Here is a 15,777-nt window from a genome sequence, read left to right on the forward strand (position 1 = left end):
CAAAGTGATCAAGTATACATTTGTAATTCCACTCATTAGTACCTTGTTCCTTTTTCAACTTTACTTAACACCTAAAATTTATGTTTACTGTTACTCTGTGTAACTATGATTACATACAAGTACATTTAGAATTTCTGGAAAGAATTAGGAATAAAGTTCTGTTTAGTTTTGGTAAAGCATTTTGCTTTGTCTTTTAATGCAGCTTTTGAACAGGTAATTTAATTTGCCAACCTTCCAACAGAATGACAAGCCATTCAAAGAACAGTATAGGGAATGGGGGAAGCATAAAAAAAAAAAAAAAATCTTAGCTTGATGCAATTAGTTGAGTAAATGTGTTCATTACTGGTGCACCTCTATATACATTCTGGTACTCCATGATGGAGGAAAAAAGGAAAAAAAGGAAAAAAAAAAAAGGAGGGTGGGCTTTGTTGTTTTGTTTTCATTAGTAGCAGGTAGCTCGCAAGTTACGTACATACGTTGTCTAGTTCCTGTCATATCCTCATCCAGAACTTCAGATGAATACATTAAATATGCAATTCTCTGAAAGATGAAACTAAAAAAAGGACTGCTTGCTTTTAAATCTATTATTTTTTCTATGTACTTTTAAGCAACCGTCTGGTTCACTCCAAAGAAAGCGTAGTTTAACCCTCTAAGGCTAACGTAAGTGTGGGTGGAGACACTAGTCTAACTTCAACAGAATGACTAACTTGTAATTGCAGATCTTTGTTAATGGTATTGATGCATAAACCATAAAAAGCACAGCTTGTGTCTCAGATGCCAGGTGCATATTTCATGGTCAGTAGCTAGAAAACATCCTCTTAATTGCAAACTGAACATATTGCATCTAGAGGCAATTAGAAAACCACTCTCTATAGGCTTGATCTGTACCCTATTGATCTTGGTGGCACCTAGTCTGGGTTTAAAATTATTTGTTGACATTCACTTTTCTGAGTGACTCATTACATTTATAAAAATAGCTACCTAATAGTTCATTAACTGAAAGCACTGACAAAGGCTCTTTAGTTTAAATAACCTTTCTGATATGTTTTCTGAACAATAGTCTTGTCCACAAAACACAAAGGCAAATCCATTAAACCATTTTGTAAATTATCAGCTTTTTGAAAAATTTTGAGTAACTGATGCAACTCAGGTTAAAACCCCTCCATTAGCCAAGATAGTCTAATCTTCATTTCTTTACTACTGTTTCCCCTCTACAAACAAGGACTATTCCCAGTATTAGTAAGGAACCCCCAAAAGAATTTAGTACTTGGTACTAAGTTTTTGAAACATTAAATACACCTCTACGCATAACACATTTTCAAATTGATTTGAACGTAACAGAACATAATATTTCTCATTTTTTTCACTTCCAACGACTGTTGTCAGTTTTACTGCCTTTAATGTTGAGGAATAAGTTATTACTCAATCCTAACTTGCACAAGATGGCTTAAATAACATTTCCAAGTGGCAAAGACAAGCTTCAACCACTGAACTGCAGTGGTCGTTAGAAGAAATCCGTATGTTTTGCAATTCTAGATATATTTTTACGATACCCTACCTGTAAAATGGAATTACCCAAATATATCCACAAGACCAGACTATTATGTAGCTTCCTCTAGTGGTCAGTCCCTAAATCTTGTTTCTTCTGCTATTTACTGTAGTTAATTATCACAAATACTGAAATTCCGTATTCAAATGCTGTAAACTTGGGAAGGCATTAGAGTTTACACTTCAGCTTTCTAATACAAAAGCCAAGGAAATTAAGCCAAAACATATAGCAAAACATTTGTTACTAATATTAAAAGGACAAGCAGTGAAGTCAGCAAAAACCAGGGTTAGTATTTTAGCATTCTGATTTGCCCCCTTGTGAATATGTATTATAGTATATTTAGTTACACGGGTCAAACATCACTTTCCCACCACAAGACTCCGGAAGCAAGACACATGTTCAGCTTTTAGTTGACTCCTCAGATATTTGCTATCAATCATCCAAACTTTGTTCTGACCTTGGAATTAGTGTGCGTGTGTTTTAATGAGGGTCATTGCTGTACAATAGGTTTATTTCTGCAATAGTCCTTTTAAAAAAAAAGGCATAGCAAAGCAGACACCAAATTTGAAGGCCACTGAAATCAGATGACAATTTGATACACCCCTAAAATACCACAAGGAAAATCAAGGCAGCTATGTGATATTGGATGGAAATTAATAGAGTGAAATTTTATACTGAGCATCAGAAAGACTTCATTACAGGTTTAAGTTATTAAGGAAGAAAAGGGAAACCCTAAATGTAGAAAGTGACAACTGCCCGTTACGAAACATACTATATTGAACAATCCAACTCTTTAAAAGAGTGCAATTATACAACATAACAGCCACCTCTGATGTCCAATTCAAAATTAAAATCAGGTAATGTAGAGTTAGTAATCTGCTCAGATGATCTAACTGAAAATAATCACAATGACTATGTTACCTAAGTTGTACAGCCAGTAGAAAATCATATCACTCACGTGCAGTTTGACAATGCTTTAAACCCTGTGAACCAATAACTTTGACTATAAGGTAATTCTGTGAAACAGTGGCAGTAACTTTCATGTCTAGCTGAACACCTTCCATTGCCTGAGATTCTTTATTGCCTTCTTACACTAAAAGACGTTAACTTCCCGCATCGTGTTTTGCCTTTGCACTTCTCCACACTCTGGAAGAAGAGAAACGTCCCCCAACCTTCCACCTCTCCTCCCCTCCTTTCCCTTAAAGCCTGTAAAATTCCATTCAGCTTTGACAAAGACAGTAAGTCCCCAAAACTGACATTGCCATTTATACGTTGCCAGCAACAATGTGCACTGCCAGTGCAACAACGACTGATGAAATATATAAAGAAGCAGAAACTTTTTAATCAAAGGTCAGGAACAAATTATTTTCGAAACCCTACTGCGTATTCCCCTGGGAATCCTACAGGTAGGCCAACAAAGGTAACCTCACCAACTCCCTTAAATGCTCATCTCTCCATTGCAGAAGCTCATGCAGAACTTCCACACACTTCAACAAAAAAAAAACCCAAAAAAACAACAACAAACCAAACAAAAAACCACAACAAAACAGAGAGACAGAAGGCCATGAAGTAACTAACAAGTTATAATATAATAACAAAATAACAATAAACGAATAATAAAATTACAAAGTAGTTATTCTTTCCCTCTTTTCAGGATATTAGTCTCTGTGTTGCCAGCTAATGCAGTTTGCCCTAGCAATCAGGCTGGGATTTGCCCCCTTGTGCCTTGTATTTAGGAACGTGCTCACTGCGACCGCTTCAAAAGAGAGGCGCCTCACATCACTCAGTGCAACGCCTACTGTACGGGTATCTCAGCAGGTAAAATACTTGGCACTACGAACCCCTCTGCTGTCGGTCTCTGCCTAACCTCGTTCATTTTTACAGCTCGAATCAGCTGGAATGTGTCTTTTACTTGTCCTCAGGAGAGCACGCGGCGAGGGATTTACAGCACAGTAACTAACCTTAGGTCTCGAGTTTGCTTATTCCCCGGCATACCATTACATCCTTGGGGAAAGAGAACGCAGCTGGCAAAAAATGTCACAGCCCCTCAAAATAAATAATATCTGTCCAATTTTAGCGTGTGCTGCCAACTCTGTTTATGTTCCTGGCTTTCTCTCAGCACATTTCTAACGCTGTGGACTTTGTTAGAAGAGTAAGGAAAGAGAAAGATTCAGTCAGACAGCGTCTCAGAAAAAGGTCTGTGCCTGTTCCTCACCACTCTGTAATGGCATTTTGGCGTTACAGCAACTGAATATGCAGTGATGTTTGGGTACCAACGTAAGAGCCTAATAAATAAATCACGAAAGTTGAAGTAGAGAAAATTCAATAAAATTTCATGCATGCTTTTCATCTTTTATGCTAAGGATCAGAATATTAAGTACATTTCAGTGCCCAATTCCATATTAAGTATTACAGTCGCTCATCATTCCTCGTATTCCATTAGCATTAGAAACTCCAACCAAAACCCAGCATGTCAGAGACAGTACAAACAGTAAGTCAACAGTGTAGTACCATACTTACGCGTAACTGACAATTGAGTGTCTCTAATGAAATGGTTATGTTCTAAATAGATAAGACACAGTAAGTAGAAAGCTATCTGTTTTGCTAGCACGGAATTGAAGGTAAATGGGAGCCAGGGACTACTATTCCTACACACATTCTAGGGTTCAGCACACTTGAAGTTATAGAATTAATATAATTCTAGAAAGAATGGTCCCAATATTAATTTTAACACATCAGAGTATTTCAATTTTAAGATTGTTTGTTAACTGCTCAGCTGCTGGCAGAGTAAATACCAATAAAAACCCCCTTATATAGTATAATAGAACATGAAAAGAAATGGTCAGTGTACCTGTATTGTATTCCTTACAGCTTTAAAACGAAAAGCAGCTATTCTTTGACTTATCTCTGCATACCAGGTTTTAAGCTAAACCAGAGCAGACCTTTTTGTGCAAAAGCTCACTTTAAATGATACACAACTTACGCATTTCTTCAACGACGTCTGGATCACATTCTCTGTATTTGTCTATTTCTGCCTTTAGCTGCCCTTTTTTCTGCCGAAGGGCAGCAAGTTCCTCTATCAGAGCTGCACGTTCCGCCTGAGGATTCAAAGTATGTTGGGAGTCATAAAAAAGGCAGAAAAATAAAAATCAATAATTACTGCACAGAACATTTTCCAAAAAAATAAAAATATGTAAATTTAAAAGCTGTTTTCACTACTGCTTTCTATCAATGAACCAGTTGAGCTTTTTATGCACACACAAAACTCTCAGTGACACTAAATGATACTGAGTACAAACTGGAAGGAAAAAAAATTAAGGCCAAAATGGACAAACAAAAGAACAATTTTCTACAACCTTTGAACTCAATGTGGTTTGACAAACTCCAAACAGATCTCTTAATTGTGGGGCTTAAAGGTTAAACGGTATTTAGGAGTGCTAGTCTTGTAATTACAGACAGCATTACAGAAAAACCTACCATTCACACTTCCACAAATCAGGATGCTGCGTATGAACACCCTCTGAATTTATTTTTCTCCTTCTTTTCCCCACACCATTTAAGAGTAGTGGTCTCAAAAATAAATTCAAATATTTACGACACAGTAATCTTTGCTGGGAGAGTACACAATGTCAACCTCAGATATTCTATGGATCAGTAAGAATCTGCAGACACTGACTCAACATGAGGCCTCCCATAGCCAACTCAGCACATACTTCTAATTCAGTCTGTAGTTACAGCCAAACACTGCAACTGGCTGATATTCAAAGAACTCGGGCTAGGGCACTGGGTAGCCTAAAAAAGCCACAGAGCATGAGTTTGTAAACCATCCGCTTTTTAGCCAACAGCAATCTCCATGGCAGCCCAGCAGTCTGAGGTTTTGGGTTGTCTGGTTTCCCAAACTTCCATATTCCCAGTGCTTTTGCCAGCATTCTGGATTCAGCACGTTCTGAAAACGCAGATTGGAAATCAAAAGCTTCCAGATGCTGGGGTATGGAGGCCAGCTGCTCAGAGATCTACATCGTGATCTAGATTTCTCGGGACTTCTTCCTGATGTATAATCCGGAACCAAAATGTTGGAAGCATCAGCCAGACCAGGATTTCCAGGACCAACAGTTCCTTGTGACTAGGGCAGGCCGTGTGGGGAGAAGCCCAAGTCTCGAATGGTCCATTTGGAAACCTGACAAGCACAACTGTGTGAGAAACCTGGCTGTGATTCCCTGATTACAGTAAAACCCAGAGCATTTCTATAAAACATTTTGGATTCTAAGATTTGGCACTTCCCTACAAAACTCAATTCCACCTGAAAGCTTTTGGCTGTCCTTGTTTACGCATTTATTTATTGCACGTTTAAACCATTTTAGGCTGAGCATCTCAAAACAAACCAGCAACTTAGAATACCATATGAGGTATTTCTAACTGATGTGCTACTTCATATGTGTGGTAAATATGAAGCCGAAATATTATTTTGCACTGTTAACAGCTCCAGCATGCAAAGAGCACCAAGCTTACATGGCTGCTCGGAATAGTAATTGAGAAACCTAGATTACAAATAAGATAAAAAAAATTAAGACCCCCAACACCTAAGTTTGCTGTTACTAGATTTGGCAGTTCAGCAACCATTGGCAACTTTGGTACATACCTCTGGGTAGTTTAAGAGATCTTTAAATCTGAAAAAGCCTGGAAGATTACCAGGCTTCAGGCAGTCACACATTTTTCTCAGCCTTGGAGCAGCCAGTTGTCAATACTTTACTCATTAGCACTTGATCAACTAAGGAATAATCTTATATTTGATTTTTTTCTGTCCCTTTCTCATCTCCAGTATTTAGAATTCTTAATGGATTTCCAATGACTACATTAGTATTTACAAATGGTGCATACTTGTAGCTCTGTTTCCTGGTAGGAATGCCTCCCCTGCCCCAGTGACTTACAGTATCTTCACGTCCCATTTTTGATTTCTCAATGCTTTTTTGTAAAGCCTCTTTTTTCTGACTGCTTTCAGCAAACTGATAAAGGAAACAAAGAACAAAATCAATCTATTTCAGTAATGTATATTAAAAATACTTATAAAATGTGTATACATAGAAATATATTCAAATAAACAGGTGCATATACACTCTTATGTCTATAAATTTATATATAACTTGTATAATAAAAAAATATACACAAAATAAATACAAAAGCACCCAAATATAAGTCTGAGGCTCTGAACCACAGAAAAGAATTACAGGAAGCAACCTAAAGTCTAAGAAATTTTCACTCTCATGGCACATAATCTTGTTATGTACTGCACGTTCAGCCTGGGACCAAAATCCTCTTTCATACCCTAATCTGGCATCTCTATGCAAAGGACTCCATGACACGGAGGTTTTGGATTAGATGATTTCCTCTGGTCCTTCTCCAGCTCTCCTTATTCAACGGGAGGAGCGACAGATCCACCTGTTCAGCTGCTGATACCCGTCTTCCCAAAGCCCGGTATGCCCTGGGCACGGCCCCAGTCCCTTCTGCATACTGGCAAACAGAAGCCTCTACAGCTCAAAAGCCCCCTTTTCTGGGCTGCCCTCACACTGCTAGACCTCACAGTTCCCTTCCTTCAGGCCTGAGGCAGAGGAATCTCACAGAAGTCGCATCGCACAGAGCTGGTGTGAATACTCCCTCCATTTTCCTGTTACTCCTGGAGGAATCATTCATAAAGAGAGATCTCTCCCCATTAACCTGCCACCCATCTCGAACCAGGCCCTTCCAGTTTAGCTGGAAGATTTCCAGAGACACTTTGGCAACTCTGAAGTTGAGCAGGATGTATGACTTGCGCCTCAGGGACACAATACTCAGCGTCAGCCAAAGCACCTTGAAATATTAAATGCAATGAATGAGAATGCAAAAAAACAAAATTCTAATAAAATATAGTTTGGAAACTAGTTACTGCATTTGAAACCAACACAAAAGAAAAAAGAAAAAAAAAAGGAAGAAAGAAGAAACAATAGTATGCTCTGTAAGCCCTCACCCTTTGGTTTAGCTTCAAGATGTTCTAAGCACCAGTCGGCCAGAAAACTGGTGTATCAGACTAATCGTGAAGATGATGAAGGTGGCTGTCAGAGCCCAGGTTTCATTCTGCCTTCCCCCAAAAACCCTCACATGAAGCCTCCACTTGTACGTTCCCTTTATCACTGAGGATCCCACCGAGTGGAAAAGCATTCCTAGACATTCCTTGCAATCCCTAGCCTTGATAATTTAACCATATAATTTATATTCTTGTGCAGCTGAAACACCAAGACCACGTTCATACAATGCAAACAGAACTGTTTTGGAGCTATAATCACTTCTCAATTTCTATTTAAACTCATGTTCAGTCTGTATTTTCAGAAAAACATATTAAATGTAAATGCATGATAAATATCAGGCAGAACTTACTGCCAAGTCTCAGAGATCAGCCATAACGGCAAAAAGAAACTCTGTACTGGTGGTCCATATAGATCAGGACCCAGCCCATCCACAGCTCACTGGGTTTAGGGGGGTTCCTTTTATAACTCAGGTTTTAAAAAAAAAATAAATTACTCTTTCTGGATCATTATGTGTTCATGCATGTGTGAGCATATACAGAGACAAGAAGGTCTCCTTTCAAAAATAATGTTTTAGTTTTTCTTCAATCTATATAGAAATTACACTAATGGTAAGGCTTGTATGATTTGGGGAAAAATACATCCAGCTGTTTACTCACTGCTCTCAGTGCAAGTAACCACAGAGGCAGTGTGGATTTCAGTATATGGCTTGAAGTACACCAACATCTTAATTTTGGCGGATAGTTAAACAGCACTCTCTCTGGACTTTCTACAAAATTCTTAAAAATTTACATCAGTTAGCCCCTAGACTATGCTGTACTAAACAGAAGTATACAGTTCAGAAGAGGATGAGTACTTAGGTGCAGTCTGCACTTCATGAAGCCCAAGGAAGGCAAGCGCCAGAGCACACATCGCTCAGTATCTCTGAACAAAGAATTTTTTGGAACAAAACTCACAGAGGAAGCAGAGGAGCTTATCTAGGCCCATATACCGCACGTGCAAAGAATAAGCCAATGCCTTCCCCAGGAGAGGCCATAAAAGGGTCACTTTCTCTGTTTTTTCATATTCATTAAGTTCTTTGGGAATGTTTCTGCATTCTCTAAAGTGGAAGCACAGAAGGAGCTCTCAGGGAATCGCAATAAAATAATAAAAGCTGGCTTCCAGCTTGGAAGCATACTTCCCAGTATGGCATCTTATTATTTTCTTGGTCCTCTATATTCCACAGCATTTAATCATGAAAGAGACAGTGATGACAAACACTGAGAACTACAGAAATTTCTTAAGATTCTGACCTACATAACATGCAAGGTTGCTGTGCCACGAGGTTAGAAGATTAGATCTTCCTTTGTCTAAAAGAAACGATGATTTTTATACAATTTTATTCAAGATTTTGCTTTCTTCTCTCACAGATTTTAATGTCTTGGGGTTTTTTTTAATTCTGTCTTCACAATCAAGAATTTACAAAATAAAATGAAACCACAGCTCTTTGTGTATTATTTAGAAGTCACAGTGGGTATTCCCATGACAACAAATAAAAGATGATGATGAGCAAAGGAATAGCAGAAGGAGGCGAGATACTGAAAAAAGCCAAACATAGGACAAGGACGCAAAGGGCGAGGAACAGATGGCCAGGGCCTGTGCAAGGAATCTTGTGACGACGGGAGAAGCAGGAAAGCTTGGATACAAAGGTGGGAACACAGCTGAAAATAACTGTACGTGAAAGAAGGAGAGACAGTCAGCAAGGATAAAGGAGTCAGAGGAAGGATGAATACAGATGATACAATACTTAATTGAGAGATAAGGGCAAATGGCAGATGACAGGTTATAGGGCATTAAAAGAAAAAAAAAAGCAGAATTTGCAAGTGTTGTGTACGTATGACAGCAGAGGATCACATCTGGCCAAATGCAGTGACTTACTTTGCCACTTACCAGCTGCAGAAAAGACTGATCGCAAAGAAGCACAGTAACAGATGGAAGATTTCAATCCTTGGAGCAATCTTGGAACATTTTTCAAGGCAACTGGCAAATAATTTCTCAAGCAACATTAACCACCCTGACAGAAGTCTGACTCCTGCCCATAGCAGTGAGATTGACCTGGAGAAAAAGCTACTTAGTGTCTCCTCTCTATTTTTCTTAAGAGAGATATCTGGTTCAATACAGGAACAATCTTCTGCCACAAGTATAACTAACCCGGTGTGGAAAACAAGTACAGAAAGAGATATTCTACTCTAGGAGAAAATTCCGTTGTCTCCAGTCTGACTGCTCCGAGTCAGCACATGATTAAGCAAGACGCAAGAAAGCTGGAAAAATATGATCTAAGGGAAAGCTGTTCAAACAAGGAGGGGAGACTAAATAATTAAAATGTAAAAAAAAAAGAGCATTTTCAGTGTTTGCAAAACATGGTGGGAGCCTGCAAGAAAACAGTTTAATGAAGTAAGTAACTAGCATCTATAAAACAGGAGATTTGGGAATCAGTTCCTTAAATTTTACAGACCGCTGCAGACAATTAACTGACCACTGGCCTAGCTCTGACACTAATTCAATCCAAAGTCCCCCAAAGGGATGTTCTTTCTTACTTTGCAAAGGTCTCACAAGGTTCAGCTACACATTTGTGCAGCGGTTTGCATGTGCTAAAGTGCTACATGCTGATGATAACCATCAGTTCCATCACAGGCCTTGGGGTCTGGTTTCTATCAAAGGACACAGATTAGATGTACACAGGTAATTTATAATATACGATGCACGCATTATTGCTAGGCTTCCACTTCTGCAAGTTGTGGATGTACATTTGGAAGAGAAACATTTAACCCTGACACACAGGAGTGGGAGGTTTCCGTTCCCTTCCTTCTCAAAACCTGCCTGATACCCTCCTAGCTCTACGCGACTGGATTTTTATTCTCCAGCAAAAGCTTTTGTTGGTCGTATTCCTTCTGGTTCCTCATTCTTAACCACTCTAACCACCAATGTCCCACCAAACATGTAGCTTGTCTCCCTAGCCTGTTAAAATATCTAAGAATCTGGTGTAAGCCATGCAAACACAGGCCCTGGGGTATGTACACTGGAGAAGACTCAAACCAAGGTCTCACACGCTAACCACCACGAGCATTCACAGTTAACAGCCCACTGTCATTGTGGTCTTAAACAGAAATACCATACACTCAACCAAAAACGGTATTAAAAACTACTGCTGTTGTAAGCACTGCTCATCATGGTACTACAGAAGAATTCACGACATCATCTATTTTTAAATTGTTTCTAACTTTGCAAAGTTATTTACTTTGGGTTTGAGGCTCACTATGCATTGTCTCAGGCCAGAGGCAAGGGCTTGTCTGCTTTTAGCTTAAACGAAAGCAGTTCAAGAGTTTTAGGGTGACATTTACAGTAGATGGGTGCATTTCTTTCCTATGTTAAACCTAACCCACCACTGAAAAACTTAAATGGAATTGACAGAAGGCATGGAGATAAAGTACTTCAAAGCATTTCTCTAGATTTTAAAGAAAGATAAAAAAAATTTGAAGCCAGAAAGCAGACTAATAATATAGAGAGAGTAAAAATGGAAACATTAACAGCCAAAGAACAACCTCAAAATATAGAAAACAGACCTGTTGTGTTAAAAGAAAGGCATAGAACATTACTAAAAAACTGCTCATCAGTCTCTGTTGACTAAAACAATAAAACTTAAAAGAGAAAAGGGGAAAAAACCGAACAAAACAGCAGCACATCGATGTGCAGAAACGCTTTCTAAAGTACTACACAAAGTAAGCATACAACTACTTCTTCTACATCTACAGTCACCAGTCACAAACACATACTTGCCAAGGCCTCCAAATACACAGAAGTCAAGTTTGAAGTGAGGTAATTATGCTGGCGGGGGAGCAGAGCGCAGTCCCGCGAAGTGCAGTAAGGTCACTTCTGCTCTGCGCCCAGGATGCCCGCGCACCGCTCCGGTAATGCCGGTTTTGCCTATAACCCATGCGGCGAACGGAACGGCCGCAGGAGCAGGTCCTAGGTTCACTGGGACTTCAGTCAGGGATGTGACGCGCTCTTCGTGAAGCACAGACAGCAAACGTACCCTTGGTATGTAAATACAATTAAAAGACGTATTTTTTTTCTTTTAACCTTTGTGAAAGGGAGAGAAAAGCAGCATGCAATGTCTTACCTCAAGTCACCACATGTCACTTCAGCAATAAGAAGTAGGGAATCGTGTTTGCTGGGACTTAGAAGCAGCACGAGAGAAGCAACAGGGAGACTTTAATGGTTCACAAAACACAGGTAAGAAGAGTAGAGATTAAAGCAATACAGAATAAGATTTTTTAACTCAGAAATTGAAGAACAGACAAGAAGATTTTTTTTCAGCAACAGAACACCATAAAATGGGCAGGAAACAGACTGCAGAAAAAGAGAAGAGACGGAGTCAGGGCCCGCCATATTTCTGTACTCACAAGGTTTGTTTTTTCTTAAATACTGCATTATAGGTGTACTGGAAAAATGTTCAATACAAGAGCTCTCTTTATGCACACTACAAATTTTACCATAAAAAGACTACCTCATTTTCAGTGCAATCTTTCAAAGAGTCAGTTCAAAAACTTGGGAGAAGGTAGGGAATAAATATAGTTTTCTGGAGAAAAAGGTGACCCCAAACAAGTTATATTTGCCATTCAAAATGAAGGGCTGGTGCACTGATTCTTTTAGGTGAATAATACTTGTGCCAAAATATCATGCTATTAATTCTGCCAGTGTGCAAGTTCTGTCTTTTTAAAGAGCACTGAAGAGGTAACGAGTGGATATTTTTTAGTTTTGGATTGTAATTTATGAAAAAAAAAAAGTATCACTCGCTCAAGCTAAGTAAGTGAAGTTTTTTTCAGGGAACTAACTGAACAAATATCTGACTCTCCATACAATTGTCCAACAAAGCACTATAAAGATTCTCAAAAAATAAGAAAGCTGAAGTTACATCTCGGCAGTCATAAGCAGTATTTATTTGTTTTGCTAGAGTATTCAAAAGTGGGTAATACTGATTTACTTGCCCCTCCCACAAACACAACCCATTTTGTGTTTCAAGATTAAATCTAGGCCTATAATCCTGATTTACTTAGCATGCCAACAGATGAGAGTGAGACTGAAATATCACACGGTAAATTAGGCATGGCTCTGTTCTCAGGTCACGTTGAGTACAAGACGAGTACTTCTTCCTGCAGTTGCCTTTGGATAAAGAAAACAGAACCTCCGGGGTACTCAGAAGAAACAAATGAGGAATTCCCCTTCCACTGGAACCTTCACCCGCCCATGTACAAACCTTATATTGCCAGCTGCACTTATTTTAAAGATTATTACTATATAGTAAACCCCTCTAAAAGTAGCTTTTAATTAAATTATTTTCCATTTTGTTATATTTGCCATAATCGTTAAGTTAAAGTTTACTTTGAGAAGATAGCTTGCCATCAGCTTTTGGTTTTGCTTTATTCATTTGCAGCACCGTCTGGTAAGTACCAGTTATGCAACAGAAAACACTCACTCCAGGCCAATCTCCTTAATAGACAAAAGGTGAAAGAAACAGTTGTGCAGGCTGAAAGAACAGAATTTCTCTGGCTGCTTTCAGAGTTGGCAGAATTGGCACGACCTGAGGGACAGATGGCTGTCTACTCAGATACAAACACCAAGTATGCCCAATCAACCTTAAGGAAAAAAAAAAAAAAAGAGCTGAAATGTCTCATTCTTCAACCCCATTTCACAGATGCAAGCAGTCGAACAGGGAAGCTGAAAGAGCCAAAAGGCATCCGCATGACTGACAGAACTATAGGAAATTTTCATACCTGGATACGAAGGATGCTTGTTCCTGCATATTAGTGTGTTTACTAAACCTACGAAGCCCAAGGTCATAGTTAACAGGTCCGTTCAAGGCAGAAAGAACATTGAAAAATACTTTCCCTCAGAAAGAAAGGGAGAGAAAGAAGGAAAGTTCTAATTTTTCCCTAAAGGGCTTTTAAAGATTGCTATTCTAACCAGCTGGGCTGTATACTGACAATGCCTTCAGGGACTAAGCACAGACAGTCCCAAGCTAAAACACAATATTCATCTGATATTCCCTGAGCTCAACTCCTGCCTAAAGACTACAAAAAACAAATCAAAACTTTATTCCACAAACTTTTAAAAAAGCCTAAATTCTATACTGAGATATTATCAAACAAAAAGCCTCAGTAAAATACGTCTATCAAATTTCAGAGTTTTGACAGCACTCTTACATAGTCACTCTTCATGGCAATTTCATCATTTTTAAGTAATACTCGGAGAGATAACCAAGTCATCCCAGATTCCTGATACAAAGAACAGTCTTTGATGGAACTACCATGTGTTCAACAATAATGAGCTGTTTGACCGGGACAAGAAAGACCTTTCCTCTGAAGTCTCCCTGCTTCAAACTAACTTCACACATTTTGGTTTTATGCTCTGTTTTTTTATTTTTTTATTTTATTTCATTCCTTTCAGAAGAGGAAACTGCTATAAAGTGAGACTTACATAATTGCATGTTAGTATTTTATTTCCGCATGCATGCTAATTTTCTAAAATAAAATAGGCTATATTAATTGAATGACAAGACTTTAAGGTGAAAGTCAAAGTTCAAATTAAATAAGATTACAACTCACTGTCTCCCTCAAATCTAGCTTTGAATGTAGTACTGCCTCTGCCCCATCTCCGTGCTGGAAGCTCCTGGCCCTACCGCAGAGGCAAACTTACAGGTTCGCCAGGGAGCGCAGAACACCCCAGCCTTTATTGATGAGCAGGGCGTAGGGCTGCATCCCTGCCAGATTCAACTGGGCTTCAGGAGGGAGAGCCCCATGTTTATTCCCAGTTTCTTTGCATTTCAGATGAACAATTTCATTGCAATGTCAGGAATGGAGCCAGCAGCCAGGATGCAAGCCTCTTCGAAAAGGAAGGGTAAACCATGTGATGATGTTACCTAGAAAATTCACAGTTTGGCAGAAAACACTGTTAGAAAAAGCTAGTATTTTTTCCTGCATTATATCAGAATAAATATATACTACTGGGGCACAGCAACAATATATCCTTTTTAATATTGCAGGATTCTTCCTTCAAACCTGCTTTATAATCTTTACAGTTACTAGAGAGTCAGCTTGTTTTAAAAAAAATTGCTCTTAAATTATGCCAATTTTAGCTCATGCTTATCAAGAAGGCAGGAAAGGAAAACCTACACTTCACAGTTGCTATCAATCTAGTTACACGTTAACAGCTAGTAAAAGGAAAAGCATGAAATTCAGCTAATGAACACCAAATTATGAGGTTGCTTAATTCTAACAGAAGCCTCCAGAGCACCGTATTTTTAGAAGTCTGCCATGACAGCAGTAACTAAGCATACCCTCCAGGGCTTTGTAGCATGCCATTAAACATAATTCCAGAAGGCTCTAATAAGTTACAGCATTAGAAGAGTATTCTCTGCTGGACATTTTGGGACTTACTAAATTCAGAATCATTTCAAGACATCAACATTTTTCAAGTGCAAGATGCAAAAAGGTAACAAAAACCCTGGACTGCTCCAAATAAAACTTTATTAGCACCTTCCAGGAGACTGACCCAGTGAATAAGCCTTACAGGATCAACAAACAAACAAGCATAGATATAATCAACATATTCTCAATGTTTAAATGATGCAAATTCTCAGTTTCTTGCTTTTAGGATACCTCTTACTGCTGCAGCTCCCACTGGCTGGTATGAAGTTAGCTAGTCATACCACGCCAGCTCCAGAGTTGGCCATTTCTTTATGTCTCTCGTCTTTTATTTCAAAGGAAACGTACAGGTCAGTGAAAGCCTGCAGGCTGAAGAGAGGGAGGGGTCACGAATTGCCTCTGTTGGGAGAGTCATTACCACGAAAGAGAGGAAAAAAACTGAGCCAGAGGGAAATGGAATCACCCGTCAGACTGGGGCTGCAGATTATCAAAATGGTCAGGCCAATCCAAGGGAGGATATAGAAAGAAAGAAAGTAGAAAGCTAAATGAGATGCCGTCAAATATGAGGGGAAAAAGCGAGGCCCAGCATGGACATGGGAGGACTGCTGTAACTGCTTAGTCAACGCATTGGATCTTGCCTATATATTATAATGGGCATCAAAAGAGAGAATTCTTCAGCAATTAGACTTCCCCCCCCCCCCCCCCCACC

General features: G+C 39.0%; 1 protein-coding gene across 2 annotated transcripts in view; it reads right to left on the minus strand.

Annotated features, from left to right (window-relative positions):
• MND1 (meiotic nuclear divisions 1 homolog (S. cerevisiae)) overlaps positions 1 to 15,777 on the minus strand; it is a 38,839-nt gene that overhangs the window by 12,826 nt on the left and 10,236 nt on the right. For both annotated transcript variants that reach the window (XM_009706066.1, XM_009706065.1), the window contains exons 4-5: positions 6,478 to 6,552; positions 4,533 to 4,647 (exon numbers count right to left, since the gene is read on the minus strand). In XM_009706066.1, coding sequence (XP_009704368.1) covers positions 4,533 to 4,647; positions 6,478 to 6,552 — 190 coding nt within the window. The remainder of the gene's footprint in view (positions 1 to 4,532; positions 4,648 to 6,477; positions 6,553 to 15,777) is intronic.

The sequence above is a fragment of the Cariama cristata genome, unplaced genomic scaffold (assembly GCF_000690535.1).
Source record: "Cariama cristata isolate BGI_N322 unplaced genomic scaffold, ASM69053v1 scaffold11238, whole genome shotgun sequence".
In the NCBI taxonomy this organism is placed as follows: Eukaryota; Metazoa; Chordata; class Aves; order Cariamiformes; family Cariamidae; genus Cariama; species Cariama cristata.